The sequence below is a fragment of the Crassostrea angulata genome, chromosome 6 (assembly GCF_025612915.1).
Source record: "Crassostrea angulata isolate pt1a10 chromosome 6, ASM2561291v2, whole genome shotgun sequence".
Classification (NCBI taxonomy): Eukaryota; Metazoa; Mollusca; class Bivalvia; order Ostreida; family Ostreidae; genus Magallana; species Magallana angulata.
This window is the reverse complement of record NC_069116.1, coordinates 11,947,302-11,969,911: the sequence shown is the minus strand read 5'-3', so window position 1 is coordinate 11,969,911 and position 22,610 is coordinate 11,947,302. Positions and strand designations below refer to the sequence as shown.

General features: G+C 34.3%; 1 protein-coding gene across 3 annotated transcripts; it reads left to right on the top strand.

Moving 5' to 3' along the window:
- The first annotated feature begins 289 nt into the window (after positions 1-289).
- Positions 290-22,609, top strand: LOC128187803 (collagen alpha-1(XII) chain-like). 3 transcript variants are annotated; one of them, XM_052858404.1, is made up of 17 exons: positions 290-612; positions 9,620-9,635; positions 9,753-9,815; positions 11,111-11,530; positions 13,593-13,721; positions 14,388-14,411; positions 16,206-16,220; positions 16,804-17,172; positions 17,254-17,379; positions 17,476-17,877; positions 18,451-18,564; positions 19,784-19,819; positions 19,932-20,360; positions 20,737-20,874; positions 21,076-21,117; positions 21,300-21,731; positions 21,811-22,609. In XM_052858404.1, the coding sequence occupies exons 1-17, from the start codon at positions 589-591 to the stop codon at positions 21,939-21,941; spliced, it is 2,910 nt and encodes a 969-aa protein (XP_052714364.1). In that variant the 5' UTR covers positions 290-588; the 3' UTR covers positions 21,942-22,609. The 3 variants fall into 3 exon arrangements, with proteins under 3 accessions (XP_052714364.1, XP_052714365.1, XP_052714366.1); XM_052858405.1 differs by lacking the exon at positions 290-612 and adding an exon at positions 6,207-6,345; XM_052858406.1 differs by lacking the exon at positions 290-612 and adding an exon at positions 8,859-9,170.
- Position 22,610: the final 1 nt, after the last annotated feature.

Sequence of the window (22,610 nt, the reverse complement as noted above, 5' to 3'; positions counted from 1 at the left end):
AATACCTGAGTTTTAATTTAAGCCTGTTTTGTTTAGATTTAACGATTCCAATATAATACTACCGTATCAAACTCAGCTTCTTCAAAGACCAACGTAACATCACGCTGACTAATGTGTTATCATACTCCATTTTTATGGCCCTGCATTATAAATCATACGTAATTAGATTGGAATATAAAAAATTGTTTGTTAACCGGTCTGACAGAAAAAGGTATAAAGTGCAGCGCCCCGATCTAAACATCACTCACGTGCGAGTGTCATTGTGTGTAGTGAAAGTTGTCACTGACACTAAACTCGTCTATTTTGTCTCATTTCAAATGTCCTCGATCTCCTGTTTACTAAATATTCCAATAGTTGTCTGTCTTTGCAGCCTGACCCATTCAGAACCAGTTTAAATGAAAATAGATATATATATATAAATATATCTACACACCTACCATTAGTATTTGAAATAGCGCGTAGAATACCTGGGACCTATAAGTAACAGAGGCGGTCCTCTACTTCACCACACCTGGACCAGTTTGTGTGTCACCTCATAAAACACGAGGACTCTAGGACATAAACTGCTCATCACCTGTGCAAAAAATCATGAACTGTGCATTCACAATCCAGGTAAGATCTCAAGATTACCTTTAATTAATTAACACCTGAACCTAATCAACATTGTAATTAATGGCGTATTCTTTAAGATTCCTTGTCTGCGTTTTGCATAAAACATCGATAAATTTTTACGGTAAATAAAATTCAGTGAATGTTTTCTACCTTTAAATAGGGTTTCATGCAACCTCAACAAAATATTCATTGCATTTAATTAGGGATCATTATATAGAGGGCGATTTGTCATGCTGTGGAGATGGTGATGAGGCATAATTTAATGATTTCTCGCATTTATAATGTAAATTGGACCTGTCTGAGGAATGTGTCTACTCTCTTCATACAATAACACAATAAAACTTTAATATCTACCATTCAATCACATGACCAAACATTCGTTCAGTTGGTGGGGTTGGAGGGGGGTCAGTGCCTTGTCGACAATTATTGAATACCTTGCTTATCATTATTGCAAAAATTCATACAATCTGTTGAATACATTCTTTATTTCTAAAGCAATGAGAAGGTTTTATTTTTTCAAATGCTAAATCTGTCACATGAAATAGATCTTTCACTTCTGGTTTAAAGAAACATTTCTAAAACTCTCTCTCTCTCTCTCTCTCTCTCTCTCTCTCTCTCTCTCTCTCTCTCTCTCTCTCTCTCTCTCTGGCAGGCAATCTGGAAATCAATTTCTTATAAAGGATTTATCTGCAACGTATACACTTATATTGGACGGAACAAAGACACTCTGAATACACTCGATCAGATTGTTGGGATTTGGGATCGAGGAAATATTGCAGTCTTAATAGGGCAGTGTTGTCCATAAGGATTATGTTTTGTGCTTATTCTCTCCGGCAAAAGCGAGGCATTTTACACCTATAACAAGTCTTTGTCCGGCCACTTTTTCGAGGCTCTATCTTCAACAGACGCATGTCCTTCGCCTATTCATGATCTTAAAAGCCCATTAAAAATTCTTTTACACCCCCGGACTTTTTGTGTTATTGGGTGTTTCAATTATAAACTTTATATAAAAACATCTAATTAGCATATATGAACCTAAGATATAGTAATACTAGTTTACAACCATTCATATGTGCAAAATTTTTTTTTTTTTTAAATTCGGTTTACAGGTAATGTCAACAAATATCTATGATATATTACATATAGAAAATGCTGCATAAGTCATACTTATAGATTGACATATATATACATAAATACTCAAAGTACAATGAATTAAAAAAAACCTATTAGCGTGAAATATGTGCTGTCTTTCCCTTAGTGATCTTTACATTCTCTGAATCGAACTCTCAACTGCGACAGTTTGAACCCTACCCCCACTGACTCTCTGTGATCGTCCCCTATGACCGTGACTTGATTGGTTCACTGCAGGGAGGTGTTTTATGGCGACTTTGCTACTGTCTCCTGTGTCGGAACGGTGTGACTGTGACAAGTTTTATTTTGTAAATGAAGAGACTGTCGTAATGTCATGACCCCTCCCAACCCCCCCCCCCTCTCTCTCTCTCTCTCTCTCTCTCTCTCTCTCTCTCTCTCTCTCTCTCTCTCTCTCTCTCTCGTAAATATAGATAAAGTGTGGCAGTGAATAATTCCAGACAAGCATATTTATTCAAAACATTTTAATGCTGTGTGAACTACGGTCGGACTGGTCCATTTACTGCACTATACATCACATGTATCTGCACCATCTACGGTAGTACACTAGAAATAACACGGGACTGAGGTCAGGCGTTACCCCGCGATCGTTTGGAAGTTGCTGTTTGCAGAGAAAATATTATTCCTGGTAAGGCAAAGCCGCCGTAGTTTACATTTACTATTCAATATGCACCATTAACCAGGGATGTATTTAATAGTCAGTCATTCTCAATACATAATCAGCCATGATAGCGCATTCAGAAAAATATCGTCGAGGAAATCTCTTGCTACTAGAGATGAGCCCGTGGCGCAGTTGTATGAATCTGTTGTATTTCTCTCGCTGGCCGCATGCCCTTTCCCGCCCAGTAAATTACTCACAGCGCCAAGGTTTGTCATACTTATCATTAACTTACAAAATTCAGCTTCCCGCAAATTTAAATGCTCAAATTTAAATATTCCACAATGCCTTTCACATTATATCCCACTGTCTGCTGACATTCATGTACAAATGTGTAAATTTTACAGGTTCTAAACACTGAGCAATTTTCAGTTTTGAAATTTCGTTGTCTAAAGATCACCCACAGATATTATCTAGCCATATAATGAACGTGTCAAAATTTGGTGGTGAAATTTCAAATGATTGTACTTGATAAGAATCAATGTTATTTGTTCACCCTTTGGAGTAAACATTTGATATGGTGGATCGTTCATCCCAGTATAAATCTTAAAAAAGCTTTATTTTCTTTTTGATTGAAGATGATCAAATCAACTTTGTCGTCCAAGGCACGCATTTTTTCTGATTTACACGAGAAACGTGTAAGTGTACTTTCATCCACGGTAAAGAAGTTTTTAATGTTAATCTACCCGTATTTACCATTGCACATGAAACGGACATTGTACAATATCTACAGGAAGGTTTTTTTTTTTAAAATCGTTGTCGAAGGCAGTATAAATATATGAAAAGAGACTTGATTGTCCATAAATAAACCTTTAAAAAAGACAAGAACAATTCAAAGATTTTTCTAACCATAAACTATTAATAACTGTAGAAAAACTCTACTGTTTTTAGCCTTAATACAGTTTGAATACGTCCTTCTGTCTAATATGGATCCCTTTTTTTTCAGAAGATTAGAATCGGTCACGTAGTAATTGGGAGGGGGAGAGGGGTAGGGGCTTCCCCTACCCCACCACCACCACTTGTTTGGTCATGCAGCCATCCTTTTTGTTATAATACCAAATAGATTTGAATTAACTGGCTCCTGCATTTTTTGGACCCTGTGTAAAAATTATTCAGAAAGGCAATAAGTTCATATGTAGATAATTTTTAAGATACAAAATAACATACCCCCCCCCTCCCTTTCCACAAATACACGCAACCAACGAAAGACTTGGTTGTCATCAATGTCTCTTTGTCTCACAGATGTAGGTACATGTACATGTAACACCTAGAGAAAATTATGGCTTTAAAATTTTAACAATAATGAAAAAGGTAGATACGCGGAGTTTGATGTCACATTTATTGTATTACCATTTGAAATTCTCCGCGATATTTGTGGCAGACAGACTGAACTTCTGCGGACCTCATTACAATTTATTAAATAGCCCATGATGACCACAAAGTGTCCCCATTTCATCTGTAATAGCACAGCGGAATATGCGGGAAAATAGTTTGTGGCGAGAGTAATTGCTTTTGTGGAATTTGACAAATGAAGTATTTCAGAAGGTTATTTTATGGTCGTGCATAGTGTACCAGTGTAGAGCGAAGTCCTTATTTTGATGAACATCTGTTTATAACAGAATAGGAAATTCAACCGCTGAATGCGCACTTTTCACCATAGAGTCTACCCAGTTCTCTTTCTCGTTCAAACTAAAAAAATGGTAGCGAAATCTATGTCTAATATTTAAAAGTGAATCTTCGCACCGTTTAAGAATTTCATATTCATATAAAAAGCCCAGGCCCCCACGCAAGGAATACGACCTATTCGCCCAACCTTTTACGGTGCATTTACCAAAATAAAAGCGGCGATGCAGTTTTGTGTCAAAACTGACAGATTTATTTTCTAAAACATGAAATGGAAATCTTGGTGTCATTTATCTTTGCAGGTAAATTAGTCGTTTCTTGAGCACGATGTTCACACCTTGGCGATATATATGAATTAAGTGTTAGTTGTTACAAGTCCTCAACATTGTTGAAGTGAATATACTACAGGGTCACAGCCTTACATTCCAGTTCGTTTGCAAAGTGTTGTCAATGTTTTAACCTCTCTAGAATTCCCAGCACGTTCAGAGAAAAGGCGTTGGTTTTAAGATATCTAATTATAAATGAGCAAACTAAATAATAGCGAACTGTACTACTGGCTGTAAATATCATGTGCGGAGAATAAGCTTTGAACCAAATGATATTTCAGTTATAATTAAATGAATTAACTGATTAACAAATTCAACTTCTATTCCCGATTATTAAATGTCGACGGTTTATAGTCTAGGTACACCGAGGATGTGGAGATCTGTAGATACGGGGGTAGTCGACCCATCCCACGACGGGTTACTCCAGTGACCCAACAACTGAGGTCATTCTTTTGGTTCTTGTCTTAATTTATGCCAGCTATTTAACCGATCTTTAATAGGTGTAACATCGCCCTTCTGGCGTTTTCAACATAACGATTCTCCAATTTCTCTTTCACGGAGTTCGATGGCATAATATCAGGTCCTAAAATCGACATCTTTCTGTATATCAGGACTCCCATCGTTCCCGCATACTTGCAATTTCACATATGTTCGGTCTGTGTCATTTGACATTGAAGTTGACTCAAGGTCATTGAATGCACTTTGTGTGATTTAAGAGGAGAGAACCAAAAGTTACTATGCTGTCTTATATGGCACAAAAATTGTAGCAAATGATGTCAAAATTCAATACCACTGATACCTTTTGGGTAGAAACGGTTTGTGTATTGGTATGTTAAAAGAAGTTCACATTTGATATACCGTTAAAACATATATAGAGCAATCTATTTGATTGAAGTCCGTATGAGTCGGCAACTTATAATGGGTTTAATGAGAGGGTTGACAAACCATCCACCCACACAGGAAGGTCATGTAACGGGTAATTAGGAACGGCAGTTGTCGTAGAGGCTTGCACACAGGGTAAGATTACATCGGCATAGATTTAATTTTTGACAAATTTGGCCCAGTTAAGGTAAAACGTTGCTGTTATTCCGACAAAGTGCCAGAAACATCCAATGAAACCCAAGGACTCATAGAACCCCCGTCTAAATCATACGAAATGTTTGGCCATGTATTCATTGTTACAGACATGGAGATGAAAGCTTTTCAGAGAGTGTCAGTGTCGACATCAGGGCATTGCTCCTAAAGTCCGAAAAGAATTTCTCAAAACCTTGTGAAAATTGTAATGGTGGTTTTAAATATCAAAGCACATACATGACAGACATTATGAAATTAATGTTGATTCAAAAAATTATATTATGTTCACGTGAAAATATGTACCTTATCAAATGTTGAAAAGTTGAAATGAAAATAATTCACCCAAGGGTGGCTAAGTCAACAGAAAACTATCAGACACAGTCTAAGGTTTAACAAGAAAGATCGAGCCGCTGTTCTTTGTCCAAATGCCTAAAAAGCAATTTCTGTCATTGCATGTCGAACCTATTCCAATGCAATGCTCTTTCTTCCAATTGAACGGTTTATTTTTCTTGCCTGTCCGATTTACTGCCGGCATATAAGATCGTAACCGGTTTCGATCTTTGCATGGTTCCTTGTCTGCAGACTTTGCGTTTTCTTTGAAGTTTTCTTGAACCTCTTCACAATTGGCCTCTTAAATTGCTGTGAGCGCATCTTGACAATCGGGTTTAAAGAACATTGTCAACTGCTTCCCAAACACACGTTATCTAATGATACTAGAATAATTTTAAACAAATATTGACTTAAATGGCATATCGAGATCTGTTTGAATAGACTGATTTAAATAACCATGCTATGATGAAGGTGGTTGGTCTATTTATTGTGTAGTTTCACTATTCGTCGATTTAGTTGTTATTGCATGGGTTTTGATGTTGACACGAAACATATTAGCATACAATGTCTCTGGTAAGTAGCCTTTTCCTTAAAGGTGTGTATATTTTGCAAGTACCTATTAAGTGGATAAAAGAATGAGGAATGCTTTTTAAACTACAGTTATCACCTAATTAAGAATTTTGTATTATTCGTGTGAATGTACATTTAAGTGTTTTCAACCAAAATACTTGCACAATGGATTAATCGTGTCATATTTTTTATAATGAAGAAGTAGTAGTCAAACTACATTAGAATTTCTTCAGATATTAATTTCAAGTAATAGCCATGTTTATTACGACATATGTCGAATTTATCCACAGGTAATTCGGAATTTAAAATCTTTAAATAGGCAAGTGTGGAAGTAGAAAATAGATCTAAGGGCTCAAGGTTGAGAAAACGCAGAGCATCTTCATTTATGTACACTTCTTTACCGAAATTCTGGGGTCCTATATTACTCAAAAGAATACGTAATGTAAATTTCCCCAAAATATCTTCAATGCCTGGATTTACCCACATATATAGTATTTTTCAATACAAGCTTGAAGGTTCAACTAATTCTATTAAAAAAAAAATACCGAATACTAGTATCGAGATATTTCACTTATTCTTCATACATGTAACAAAAAAATCCTGCTTTGCAGCAAGATTATCTCAGGCGTGAATAGAGAGATTTGAGTGTTTACAGCGTGGTTATTCGCATGACGTTTGTTTAAAAACCAGGATGTTGTATGCATTGGTTGAGTGCAGTTGCGATCTGTGATCTTTATTTACCCAACAAAACCTTTTCTTAGCCCCGTGTTGACTGTCTAAATAATCTGTTATAGCAATGAATAACTTTCAAAAGCTTACAATTGAAATTTTTGGGTTGCTTTGAATTTTGAGAAATAAGATTTTGGACATCAAAGCCATATTACAATATTTGCAGAGCTATGCACAACATGAATAATAGCTGTTTCATTTCAGCTAAACATTAATTAGAGACGAACAGAAGTCAATAAGGAACGGAAGTGTTTCTCACGTTCATGTAAAATAGAATTTTTGGCGTAGCTGGATTTTGAAAGGTGGGAAATACCTATTTAAGGAAAATTCATATTGTATGCGTTGACGTTTTTTCCGGTTAAAGAGTTGTTGCGGCGGTCGTTATTGCGATGTTGACATTACCCGGTCTCCAGAAGAAAGCAAGGGTTTCTCTGATGTTTATTCAAGAAACACTTCGGATCATTCAATGCAATGTTGTTTTTGAAACTAATTTGTCCAATGTGACTTTCGCTGAATGCATTGTTGATTGTTTTATCTCAAATCAAACTTCTGTAGAACGTTTTTTGAATGCATTCAATGATAATCTTTTACCTTTGCCAAATACGGATTGTATAGCTCCTGGCAAGATCTTTTGCCAGGTTTGTAGTTTTTCCCATCAGTTTAAAATATAACTACTTTCACCCAATTACAATCGGCCGTAACAATAGTTGGTTACATAGCGTTGAATCTAATTTGATATGTCCAAACCAGTGGGTGTCGGAAAGTTTAACACTATTAGAGATTTAATGGGGCTTTAAAAATGCCCAGCGATGACAAAAATACAGGGGTCAGAGGTGGCCCTGCGCTAACGTACTATTGTGTAAAATCTCTATAAATTCTTTTTATTTTACTATCCCTCAAAGATACGTTTAACATGTTTCACATAAATAAAATTACCGGCATGAGTCTGGCGTGTAAAACCTATAAAAGTCTTTTAATTTGAAATTTGACAGATATTCAATTATTTTCCTGTCGTCCTTGAAACTCAGCACTAGCCCCTCCGGACTCCACGGTCCGGGGACCTTGAAAGGTGGCCCGCTGGGCAGTGTGGTGCGGTTAGCGTGACCGTGTAAGAGGGGCGAGGTCCGGACCCTCACAGCTGGGAGTTATGTGTAAGGCAGCACTCTTTCACTATTGTTAATGTAGTAACACGAGAGTCTCGCCATGTATTAAACACTTCATCATTTCAAGAAAGGCTTACGATATGACTCTCCGTCAGCTTTTGTATTCCTCCGGGTTTATGGGCGTCGGGGGGTGTACAATAACTTTAATACATCATTAATACACAATCACACAGAGAGGAACATGAACGCTTACATGTATGGATGAAGTTTAAATCAACAAACAAACATCTTCAACAGAATTTCATTTATCTCTCATCCTCCTACAAGTTTTATTTGCAAATAAGATATGCATACATAAATGTTTATTTGAAAGTTTTTGTGCTTGCTGTTATAGAGAAAAGGGGAAAACATTTCAATAAAAATGAACTGAATTACGAAGTTGAAAAATTTCGATGAAAATCGCCATCCTTTCAATCCATAAAATTTCACAAAAGACAAACATACCGTAAGTAATATATTAAAAACTAATTTTAAAAATTTAAGCATTTATAATGAGACGCTTAATCGTGCATTAATTTAACATCTGCCAGCATCTTGAATTAGAATGACACGATGAATTTACCTGTGAATGAAATACAGAGAAAGTAGAGTAAGACTGGTGTGGACAACACTCTACACAGCCTGGTGTGCGATACTTTGGCGTAGTGATTGCGGGGCCCCGATAAGTATTTAAAGCGTTCAGGACGCGGGCCATCTGAAAAACACTGATACCTATTTTCGCAGGGAGCAGTCCTTTATTGAATACTGTCCCCAATCTATCAAAGAGATTTTGTGTAAACAGCGGGTTAATTGGATTTAATTTTTTCGCGAATTAAAATTCAAATACACTGGAAATAGATCAACATTTTACGTATATCTAATTATTTTGGAAGGACCTTCAATAGTTGGAGATCTTATCATATTGTGTACATTGTAAGTGATACCAGGTGCAATATGGTAAGTGTATCTGTAGAATTTCTCAATACCTGTCATCAATGTAAAGTTTGACCTTTGACCGTTTCTTTTTTTTTTGCGTATCGAATTGACAGTTTTACGGTGTACACGTTTTTGTAAAACGTCTTTTTGCAAAGTCTATATTTAAAAACGGGCTTAATTAAAGTTATCAATCTTTGTGTGTAAAGCGCTAGTTTTGGTCAATGGAAAGGAATTTTTTTGAATGAATTACAAAACTTCGTTGTTATCCCGAAAAAAAAATGTCTTCGGTGTGTAAAATTCTTATGCAGATGTAGCATGAATAGAAATGGTAATTTTGCATTGTCGTAAAATAACTTGCATATTTGAGTTGGTTCTCTGTGGTTATTTTTTTCCATTAATATACCTGACACAGACACTAGCGATTAAGTACACTCGAACAGATCATAATATTCTCTTGTTTTATTTTTCAGTTTTCGTGGACATTAGGTAGGGGACCTTTCACATTTAGCCTTTTTAAAAACAATTCCATGATTAAATTGTTTTCTCTATCTTTCTTTCACAATATTAAGACGTCTTTTGAATTTCCTGTTGCTTTTTTTTCAGCTGCGCTTCTGTTGTCACTGGTCCTTGTTGAAAGTCAAAGGACTTCCTTTCCCAACAGAAGAGGTACGATTTTACAGCAATAGACAACAGTATATTGTAGAATACAACAAACTATAAAAATTACATGATTAATGTTTTCATATATCAGGACGACCTTGATTTGACCAACATAAGCATATCATTTATTCATAACAACAATTTTTCAACAGCGGACACTTTCTCAATGAAATTCTTTTCTAAACTCACCTGGTCTAATTGTTTGATTGTGGAGAAACAGCAAAACTTTCTTCCGCATATCCATTGGCTGATTACTAACGAGGTTTTGGTAACTTAGGAAAGAGACTATGTTGGTTGATGGTGCGAACATTCCGGGACAGTGCAAAGATAGAGGGGTCCTAATTATCGAGAAGATCAAACGGGTTGGGGGGTTGTCGATCCTGGCTACAGTGAAGAGTGGGACAGATAACCCCGAGACGTAGGGGAGACGGCCATCTGAGGTCAATACTCAAGTTAACCACAGAATTAGGATTATATCGTGGTTAAAGGGGAGGGTAAACAATAACACGTGTGTCAGTGAAAACATATCAAAGGAGGTTAAAAAAAATATTATCAAAATTCATCAATAAATTTATACAGGGATTTAATAAAAAAAAAATAGTTAGAGAGGGTAGGTCCAGGGATCGCATTAATTTCAATCTGGGGGTAAAATTCGAACAATTTCAAAAGTACATAAATAAAAGGAAAAAAGGAAAGATTATTAGTACAATATCATAAGTGGCATAGATACCTACTTGACTCTGGATTATAGGGATCAATATTTTACTGAAGTAATGGATCTGAAGTGTTTCAAAGAAACTTATGTAATATGACTTAGCCACGTGTTACTGGCACCATGTAATGGAGTCAATGCCAGCACAAACATCTGCCAAAGTCTCTTTATGGCATTTTAAGATGTTGGTTCAATATTACCGTCGTTTGAGAACGTTATGTGGAATTCTCATACTGCGTACAATCCGCACTTATTTTCTGTATAAATGTTTTTAGTTCTCTTTAAATGGTGTTAGTTTTTGAACATGATACACAGCTACACATATTGCTATCTACATTGATTTTCCTTTATTTCTTGCACAAATACAGAAAAAAATATTCTCGAAGCAAAATCAATTTTCAATATCGAATCATTAATTTTTACAATTCAAAGAAAATATTTACAAAAAGTTTCATTTCGAAATGATTTAATTACTAGTAGATGTAGAAATACACATGCAACGGAATAGGTTTTATTACGTAGAAAATATTAACCATATTGAAACAAATATAATATGGTTACACTGTCATTGCATGTTCCTCTGTTTCAGATTGCGAGGTAGTGGACCTTGTCTTCATTCTCGACAGATCATGGAGCTTGCGTTCACCAGCAAACTTCCAGAAGGAACTAGACTTCGTCTCCCAAGTTGTGTCCGTACTTGATTTCGAAAACTCTCGAGTATCCGTCATTACTTTCAGTGATGACGCCGATCTCAACATCCGGTTCAGCGATTACTACACCCTGGCGGATTTCCAGAGGGCTGTCCGAGCCCTGCCCTGGGTCGGGGGGAACACCTATACCCACAAGGCCATAGAGCTTATGATGACGGAAGAGAACCAACGGTCCAGAGACAGGGCTGGGATCACGTCTATTGGCGTTATTGTCACTGACGGGGGCTCCACCGATCCGTACAGGTTGGAAGACGTTGTTAGACAGGTTCATGATAAAAGGATAGAAATGTATGCCATTGGTAAGTCCTCAACAATCCTCTTTAAATTACCCAATACAGAATTTCATAAAAAAATAAAATTAGAATTAAAAGAAATTCCAATGCATTGAAAGTTATCAAATGTTTAATGCAATAAGAGATTGAGTAAAAACCTGTTGCAGTTTTGTTATACATGAAACTTAATTCAACTGTAATTTATTTATTACTTTAAAACGCTTTCTTTAATTTTACTAAACAAGATTTCAGCTTAAAACATTTAAATTTTATTTTTTCATTTTAAATATTTGGAATTGTTATTTTTAATGCTTGTCAAAATTTGAAAGTCAAATATTAAGTTACAAGCAATATTCAGAGTTTAAAATTCGTTGTTTTGCAAACAAAGCTCGAGTCATATGTGGTTTATTGGTATTAGTTTCAATCAAACGGTGCTCTTTTCCGTTGATGATATTATTTGTGAACACAAAAAATTAGTGTATCTTGTTTGCCATGTGTCATTTTGTCAAGGAAAAACTAGTAGTAATTCCTTACCCCAAATTATGTTTAAACAGATATAAGACCTCTGTATCCCTCTTATAACTTGACTTCTCACATTCAAATTTTGGTCAATCATTCAAAATGAACAAGAAAACCCTATTTTTCATAAAAAAATAAAATTTGGATCTCGATGGTCGTGACCTTTTTAAGAGGATTTTGATCTCCGAAAGAAGAAGAGTTCTGTATACAGCTATAGGAAAATGATCAAATAGCTGGATTATTTCTCTAATTAATGTTATTTTATGGCCACCAAATATATCAAAGTATAAGACATATCTGATGGTTGATTCGTTGACAACCCAGCTTCCTTTGAGGAATGTTAAACAAGAATAAATAAATGAATGTCGACTTACATGTAGAGCTGGTCACACATGTAATTAAACTTAAGGGATTTTACAGAACTGACACGGGAAATAATTTGATATGATCTAAAATTTGGACGAAAACCGACTAAAAGTCACCGACTAACATATGGTATTCCATTTTGCTGTATCATTAGGGTACTCTATCGCATAGTGTACCGCGGATTATCAAAATATTTTGAACCCGTCTACTTATCTACAGATTTCCTTATAATTGTAAACTTACAATTATCATCATGATTAAGCTGTTAGGGATGTTTACCTCGAGTAGATTAAAATCACCATCATCTTGTGAAGTGGGTTGGTGATATATGTTTGATCTTGATGGCTCTATCAGCATGTGGTGTGAGAGGTACCCGACATTGATGTATATAATGACATGTCAGCCCAATGAAAATGCTCCCTCAGGCCATATGACCTATATTCACACAATTTTCATTGACCTAAGCAAAAATGTGTTACCTTGACATTAATAATTTTCGGAAACTGAATAATTATCATGAATCTTGTAGTCCTGTGGCAAGTGGAGAGGATGTCAGTGGAATTCTTTATACGATTTGTCTATTCTAAAATTCTGCAGAATGGGAATTTTGAATATTTAGTTAACTGAGATACACAGGACGGGATTATCAAAGTGGTATAATATAATAAGTGTGGCGTCTTAATGATACACAAAATTAATATCAGCTGAACAGGTGTTGTTTATGAATAAATGTTCGCCGAAACACGGCGGTTTTCCGAGGATCTTGGTGACACCTACATACTACTCTCGAAATATATAGTAAAATACATATATCTTATAATAATATATCTTTCAAATTTTGATGTATAAACGCGTAGTTCAATAGGATGAAGCTATTGGGCTGCAAGTCAAATTCTGCATGTCATGTTTTTTTTAAATGGAATTTTCTATATCATTTCATGGTCAAATGTTTTACAGTTTTAAATATTGAAAAACTGTAAAATCTGGGGGTTTTTCTCTTCAAATAATGAATTTTTCAATTTCATTGATATCTGAAAGTGTTCCATACCGCCAAAGTTAAAAACAAATTCAATATCAAAGTTAAAGATTCATTGGGCCACCAATTTTTTTACGCCCCAAGAAACACAAAGCAAAAACTTAATAGCAACTGTTGGTTCATCAAAAAAATTGAAGAGGCGATGACCTGTTTATTGTTTGCTCTCAGGGGTTGGTGATGAGGTGAACCAGAAAGAGCTGGAGATGCTGGCGAGCAGTTACGACCATGTCTATCTCCTCAAGAACGTCAACGCTCTATCTCAAATCCAGGACAAGCTGGCTGCTAGATTTTGCAGAGGTAAGGGTTACCTGTGGTCTTCAGGTCATAACCCAGACTCCTGTCACTACCGAACCAGACTTCATTTCTCAGAGAAAGAAGCGTGAACTCATTATGGAGACAAACTTACAAAGCTTTATCCATTGCATACTCTACTCTTCAATTAAGAAAATACTTAGTAACCTTTCTAATATATAATTTTGAAAGGTTACACGTTATGCTTACACTGTTCAATTAACTGATTTTAAACCAAAAAAGCCAACATATTGCAAACAATAGCTAGATATGAATCAAAGACAACCCAAGAAAATAAGTACAGCAGAATATTCTTTTATCACTCCCTTTCCGGAGAAAGGCTAAAGAATAATGTTTAACCCAGTGCAGGAATATCTAAGCATACTTGCTCAATTCTGAATATTCTTTTATCACTTCTTCTCCAAACAAAGGCTAAAGAATAATGTTTAACCCAGTGCACAAAAATGTAAGCATACTTGCTCAATTCTGAATGATCCTACGGCTACAGCTGCTCGAGTTTTAAGTTAAACTTAAATTGCAAACAAAAGCTCTAAACAATGTCTTTGATTTACTAAGAACTGCACTTACTATAGTAAATTGATAATAATGATGCAATGCATGGCGGATGAATTGTTTGATGAAGTTCATCTTTTTTTCAAAAATGTGTTACAGGAACTCCAGCACCATCCACCCAGGGTAAGTACAGTAATTACACAGGTTATGAATAATATTTATGTTGCTAATGTAGGCTAAGAATCCGCCAGTTTTGGCAGAAATATTGTACAGAAGACATCGTGACACGGATACCCTTTGGCAATGCGAGAAATGCGAGAAACTCGGCTCGTGTTACAGCACTGCTATATGAAATCTCCCGCGATGACATCCACGGTATCTGATCTGAGTGTCTCATTCGCTCAATGAGTTCAGTATTTACACAAATCCTCGAAGAATGATCCAATGCGACGTAGAAAACGAGGTCTTTCTTTCTGTTCTTATTCTTGTGAATTTTATCTTGGCGTTACATCCAAAATAAAATAACCGAGTGTCAAAATTGATTAATGGAAAATGTCTTTGCTATAACAAGATGAATTAAAGAGATTTCACCATCCATTCCCCATATGAAATACGTTTCAACACTATCAGTGTTTAATCTCTACAAAACAATACACTACATATAAAGTGAATATCATCTACATAAGCAAAAGAATAGATATACAGGTATATTACTACACAACCATGTAACATGGCACTCGTTTGACCAGATTATTGTTTGTGTTGGCTTTATGATTGTGTAACCTTTATATGTAAAAAAAAAATAACAATAAAAAAAGCCGACATCACAATAAGATGCCACGAAACAAATGAATTCGAACAAAACTTCGATACGAGATCAAACACATTTATTTCTTGTGTCCTAGGTATTGCTATCTTGCGCATCTATAACAAGAAAAAAAATAATAAATATTATTGCAAACTTCTAGTCACATGGTTTTCAAAACCATTGGTGGCTTTTTTCTATCTATAAATAGACTTCAAGACATTCAAAACAATGACAATTGATAAGTTTACTGTTTTAAAGTTTTTTTTTTAAATTTTACTTAAAATATCATGAAATGCATGCTTATTTGTTAAGTTTAATAAGTTTAAAAGATATAAAATTGATACCATATTCAATGTTTTAATTGCTGTTTGTTGTTTATCAACATTTGTCTTTGATAAATTGTCTTTTATAATTTCACCTTTTCATTTAAACAATTATTCTATTTTGTATTTAAATGTTATGCACTTAATAAAATGATGTGTATTTCAATTCTTCACTGAATACCTTTATTTATACTTATTTGTTATCTATGTTATCTATTATAGTCTGATATGATTTTAGAAATGTCTTTTTTCGTTTTCTGCAACCAAATGAAAAAATATCCCTGATCATTTTATAAAATTTTTATAAAAAATTTATAAAAACTTTCAACCTTTAAATTATAAACTTAAAATAAAAATAAATTCATATACATGTTATAATATCATCGATATATCAAATAAACTTGAGTTTGAGAATTATGAGGGCCATCTAACCTTTCTTGTAGAATAATTTTTTCCTTGAAAAAGTTTGAAATTGAAAATTGGGTTATATCATTCCCTACAGAAAGCAATGTGATCTTGCAGTTAGAATTGTGTTTCACTTTCAAGGAAATATAAAAATTTAATGCTTTAAATCGTTTTGATAAAAATATTTCTTAAAGTAAAAGGACAGGTCTGTTGTTTCAATGAAAAGCAAAACAAACATTTTCGTGTGATATATTTCATAGTAAAATCGAACGACTGGAGAGAATTAAATAAAAGAAACCCACGTTGAAACAAGTTGAAACAGACTATTTCCATATTTCAAGTCATTCATTATTAATATATCTAAGAGTCAAATTAATCTGCTTTTTCTCTACTCCATAGAGATTCTATTTCATTATTTAAAATACCGATTTTGTTTTACAGCTCAAAACAAAGACTGTAAGTTTCGCTGGTTGATGGCATTTCTAGACACTCTGAACTTTTGAACAAAAATTTACAGTATTTCACATTTCCAAACTTTTACAAAATTCTACAAATTCTGTTAACCAAAAGCTTCTCCATATTAATAATATAGGAGATTGTGCTTAATGGGTTTGCTAGATGGCTACTTTTTGGTGTTTTGTAGAAACATAAGTGACAATGTAGAGTGCTATCATTGAAAATAATGCCGGTCATTAGATGCTAAGACTTTGTTTTCAGTTTAATCTAGTTTTAGAGGGTAGTGATAATATCCTGTGGCGAAGTCAGAGTAATTACACCGGAGTGCTTTAACAAGATGACTCTTGACTTTAACCAAATTCTTGCTGTCTTTTAGTCATACACAAAGTAAGATCAATAGTGCTAGTAATCATTTATGATAATTTTGAAAAATTTACTTAAAATTATCCAATTCTAATGTTGTAAAGTTTTTTAAAATATTAAAAGATCTTTTGTTTTAAAAAGTGAATTGCTGAAACAAATTGACGTAAGCAGCAAATGAGTCAAAGATTGTATATAATTTGATGATGAAATTGCATTAAAGCTTGCGTAAACAAGCCAGCCAACTTGGTTCTGTTCCTTGACGACTCCCTTCCGATACAACAATACCACCAGGACTTGAGCTTGGTCACAGACCTTGTCACACGGTTGTCGAGAAGCATAGGTCGCTCTCGTAAGTTCAAGTTGCTACCTAACTGGTTTCAAGGCTCTGTGCTCACTTTTGGTAATGTTCAGGACTTTCTGGAGGGAGTTAGTCGCACTAACGTACCACAAAGATGGTCATCTACAGAAAACATTTTGGAGGTTGACCTGAAACCCGGTTTTCTTAACATTGCTGTGGTTATTGGAGCCAATTCTATGAAAAGGTTAAATCAGAGTTTGGACAGAAATGCACATTTGACATATATCTTAGGTTTGTATTGTCAGTTTCTTTAGAACAATTGTAATGAATTGTTTTCTGCCACATATTCCTTCGATATTAATTTCTCTACAGGGGTTGGTCAGTCACTTAGAAGAGATCTAATAGAAAACATTGTACCCTCATCGAAACGATTTTTTGTTCAAACGTTGAGTCAGTCCGTGGAGACTGTCAAAGAATTGTCATTAGATTTGTGTTCAGGTAAGGTGTCCGCTTTATTTTTTATTTGCCACCATGTTTTAAAACAAAGATTGTTCCACAAATGTTTAAAGATATACTTTGTAACTTTTGAAACAGGTTGTTCGAACATGGACATTTATTTCCTATTGGATACTTCAAATAGCATAGGACCGGAACAATTTGCACGAGAATGCAAGCTGGCTGCAGACTTAATGAAATCCATGCAGCTTCCGAACGGCCACTCACCAATTACTACGATAGACTATAGTGACTCACCTGAACTTCATAGGTATGCAGATAGTCCCCAGTTTATTGCAACGATTCCTTCTCACAAGTGGAGGGGAGGCAATACTATGACTCACTCTGCATTAGAGATGGTTATGGCCGCCTCAGAGAGAAACTCAAATGATAAAAGACAGGTGGCTATCTTGATGTCGGATGGTGCATCAACTTCCCCTGACCGTACTGAAAAAATGGCCGCAAAAATTCACAATAGTCAGTTGGAAATGTTTGTTGTTGGTAAGTGAAATATATATTTTTTTAAATGAACTTTTTAAAATAATGAAAATTTTTGAAATACATCAATGTAGAATTTAGGAAGAATTAGTTACTGGAAGGAATATAGTATATTGCTTTGGGATCATATGATTATACATAATGTTGTATTATTTTTCGGCTAGTATCGGTTACTTTATCAACATTTTAGTATTCAGATGTACCCTACTGAATTCAAAATATCGTTATAAATGTATAATCATCGCAAAGAGTCTTGTGTTTAGTTCAAATCAAGTAATGCTAAGAACTATGATGATCATTGGGTAAATATAGCCAGTTTATATTTCATGACTCGTTGACATGGCATGTTGCTATTGTTACGTAATATCAATTGGTAAAAATGGATTTATAGCTCAATGGAAATTTTTGCTCAAATGTTTTTGACTTATCAGATTAAACTTTTTACATGGAAGTTGGATATATATATACTGTGTTATTTTTTGGATTTAACTATATATATATATATATATATATATATATATATATATATATATATATATATATATATATATATATATATATATATATATATTATAGGCATTGGAGAAAATGTGAATTTGGAAGAATTAAAAGTGATAGCATCCTCGCCTTCACATTTATATATGGAAGACTCAATTACACCAACTCACCTGTCGGAGGCTATATGTAATGGTAATTATGTTTTTATTTTATTTTCCCAATTGTTAGCAAATTTTGTACGTATTTTCCTTCAGTGAAATTTGGCATAATTGACGGGTAAAACTACTGCAATATCTATTATTATACATATACTACGCATAGCCACCGTTTTAAAAGCGTGCATAAAATTTGATATAAAATCGGACCAAGCAGCTTTAAGTAAATATTAAATTTGTTAAATAATTGCGTTCCATTTTTGTCGTTGGCGTTCATTTTTGAATTTCTTTGGGAGGAAATTGCTAGACTTTGGGACCAGGTTAACCCACTTTGAAATTTTTTTTCAAAGTGCGTTTAGATGGTACATCAAAATTTTTTAGTATGGACACTCTTAACGCACTTTGAAAAAAATGTATGAATAACAAATTCTGGAGTTGAATTTCTAATTTGTTGATAGTATGATAATTTGTTAACGCTGGTGAATCTTTAATTTACCGTATTTGAGAACGGGGATGGGGTTGGGATGGGGTGGGGGTGGGGGTTATCCAAAGATACCGGTCAATCACCAGTGCATCATGCATTTACTTGATTACATGTACAGGAAGAAGGACCCCTACCCCTCATTTTTCCTTCCAAAACATATGATATTCAGCAACTAAAACGCTTTAAAGCGGAAAAAGAAATATGCTCTGTTGTAAATTAAGTACATGGAGTGATATTGAAAAAACGAGCTGGCCAAACAATAATTTCTCCATTAGTATGTTAAAGAATCTAATATACGAGTTTTAACATTCTGATTTTGTTTTCTTATCAAATAAATCGCTTCAAAATAAAAAGAAATTACATTAACAAACATTAAATTATTATAAACTAAAAATGAGCATAAGGATGTGTTTTTTTTCTTGCACTGATCTTCTAAAAGATTGTATTGTCATCATTTTAAATCATTTTAAAGATTGTTTTCTGTTTCCTTTACTTGTGAATTTTAAAGTACTGAAACTACCTAAAACCGTGCCATTTTCTATTTGGTTTATATTTAACTGAATCACAGTGGGCTTATGTTTAAAGAAACTAATATTTTCTGTTGCATTAGTTGTAAATTTCAAAGTACTTGCAATTGTGATTCTATTGCACTGAATATTATACTGAAACTACCTAAAACTGTGTTATTTTCTATTTAAGTTTATTGAATTGAATCATCTTTGGATTATGTCTAAGCAAACTAACATTTTCATCACCAACCCTGACTTTACAGGTGCAACAGATAACAACATTCCAGAAAGTAATCAAGGTATGGATTAAAAAAAAAAGGTAGCAAATTTTATTAATAACTTGCATTCAGAAAATATACATGTATACTAGCATATGCATCCATGTCTATAATGTAAGTATTTTGATTATAGATTGCAGAGAAGAATTCGATATTGTATTCGTTTTGGACAGTTCGTGGAGTCTTAGAACAGAGAAAAACTTCAGGAAAGAAATCCATTTTGTGACAGAACTTAGCGACAACTTGCAGCTTGATTTTAAACGTGTTTCTGTGTCAGTGATAACATATGCCGATCAAGCTAAGGAATACAATTTCCGAAGTAAGAACGAGTTCTCCTCGGCCGTTCTGAATTTACCCTGGCTTGGAGGAAATACGTACACGGATAGGGCACTCAGCATAGTTCTTGAAAATGTGGAGAACAGGGCAAACTCTGTTCAGTCGACTGTAGAGAGACCTCTAGTTGTGTTGGTTATTACAGATGGTGGGTCCACCAGTCCGTTTGTCTTAGAAAAGGTCGTCGCCAGATTAAAGCGGTTCAAATTTGTCAAATTATTTGCAATAGGTATGTATATTTTTTATATATTCATGTCATTCAAAGTACCATGCTACTGGAGAGTCCTAGCAGTTGCACAAAAGAACAATTCACGACCTTTAATCTATAATTTTTAAACTTTGCAAGTCAAATACTGCATGCAGGGAAATATTCGCCCTCATTATATTTTTGCCTCTTTTACCCTCCTTTTCCATGGGCGAATTTCAAAATGGGCAATTTCTAATGGCTTCGAATACATTGTCGGGTTAATTCAAGACGGGCTAAACTGTCTGCAAGTGAAGAAGGGCAAAAATGACACAGGATGAAAATAACCCGGTATACAGTATTTACTGCATGCAGTATTTTTCATTTACTGATTAAATTTTTTCTTGTATTTGTTTTATAGGCGTTGGAGTTAGTATCAATATAAAAGAATTGGGACTTATAGCTTCCGATCCATCTGACAGTCATCTGTTTATGGTGGACGACTTAGAAGTTAACAATAAAATTCTCAAATCTCTTTTGAAATCGCAAATTTGCCGAGGTATATCGTTTTAGAATTTAGAGACATTAATTACAGAGTTATAAAGGCTATGTTAAGCCGCACTTTGAATCATAATTTTGAATAATGGATAGGTAAACCTCTGAAATTCTTCTGAAATCTATCTTAAATGACGTGTACATGTAAATAATTTTTTTCAAAAACAAAAATGAGTTCATTAAATGACTTCTTATTATATTTCAGATACGCAATTCTTATCGTTAATATCTCCACCAAAATCGTTCAGTAAGTAATATATAAATTCGTTTTTTAGTCATCACAATTTAATAAATGATTCTAATTTTGGTTCATCCCTTCATCTATAATCATCTGATAATTACTTCAGATTCCGCAAATCCTTTGACAAAACTGTTGATTCGTATCGTTAGATGAAGAATAATGTTTGTCCACGTTATTATATTTCCAAGGTTGCCCTGCTGATGTTGACCTTGTTTTTGTGTTGGACAGTTCCTCAAGTCTAGGAGTTGTTGAAAATCCCGATTTTTATTTTCTCAAAGAAATTGCATTTGTAATTGATGTGATTAAATTGGGAAACATTGATTTTCGTCAATCGCGTGTGTCTGTTATAACGTATAGTGACGTAATCAGACTGCACCAGTACCGCAGTGAGACAGACCTTGTGTCAAATATTATACACCTTCCGTTTCTTGGAGGAAACACTTGTACTGATATAGCCTTAGATCTAATGTTGGATGAGTTAAACTATTTCAAATCCGTCTCAAACGGAAGGAAAGCAGCAATCGGCGTGATCCTCACTGATGGGCTGTCGACGCGACCCGAGTATACATCGAGCTCGGCCAGAAGAATTCATGATGTCGGCTACCGGATTGTAGCAATTGGTAATTTGATTTAATCAAACTGTTACTAAGCATTGCTTTTATTTAATAGTATTCTAAATGCTGTTTTTTTTCTTTACAGGAGTTGGAGCGCGGGTGAATATAAATGCAATCACCGATATGGCTTCGTTGCCAAAGAATGAAAATGTGTTTCTTTTGGATGCATTGAACTGGAGAACTTCCTTTTTATCGAGTCTACATAATGGATGCTAAGAAACTATTATTGATTAAAAGCCTAGTCACATCTCGGCCTGTTTCATCCTGTTTCAGGGAAATAGCTGAGTTAATTGAAAAAGGCCAAGTACTGTATAGTGACAAACATTTTCATAGTCATAACTAAAAACATTTTTATTTTGGCATGAATTTTGAAAATAGTCTTAAGCTTACTAAAATTGTATAAGTAATATGTATGTGTAAGTGATATGTTAATACAGCTGTGTATAAATGTACTAGAATTATTAGATTTTGAAAATGGACTTGAAACACATGAATGGTTTTAATTAGAATTTCATAATGCTTGTTTTATTTTTAATGTATTTAATTTACAGAAAACATGATTAAAATCTACAACCATGTAGGCCATTTTCTATCATTTGATTTCATGTAACGAATCTAGAGTTCACACCTACAGCCATTTTTTCTTTTAAAGAGAATGTATGCTATATGAATTACTTTAGTTCGCGTGTTATCAGTGGATGATTTATAGTATTGTATATTTCATAATCAAAGACTTATTAAATTTACTTTGAAATATTTCATACAGTGCACACCTAGAGGTGTAAAGGGTATTCGTGTCACATTTTTATGTTATTTGAAATTGAAGATGCTTTTATTTTTGATACTAACATAGCCAAATTGTAACTAATTTGTTATGTGTCCTCT

Bases quoted from the DNA above. Each gene is read 5' to 3' on its own strand.
- LOC128187803 (XM_052858404.1), top strand. From the start codon at position 589: ATGAACTGTGCATTCACAATCCAG. The intron at 11,531-13,592 runs GTAAGTCCTCAA...GTTTGCTCTCAG, and splicing joins GATAGAAATGTATGCCATTG to GGGTTGGTGATGAGGTGAAC. The intron at 19,820-19,931 runs GTATGGATTAAA...TTTTGATTATAG, and splicing joins CATTCCAGAAAGTAATCAAG to ATTGCAGAGAAGAATTCGAT.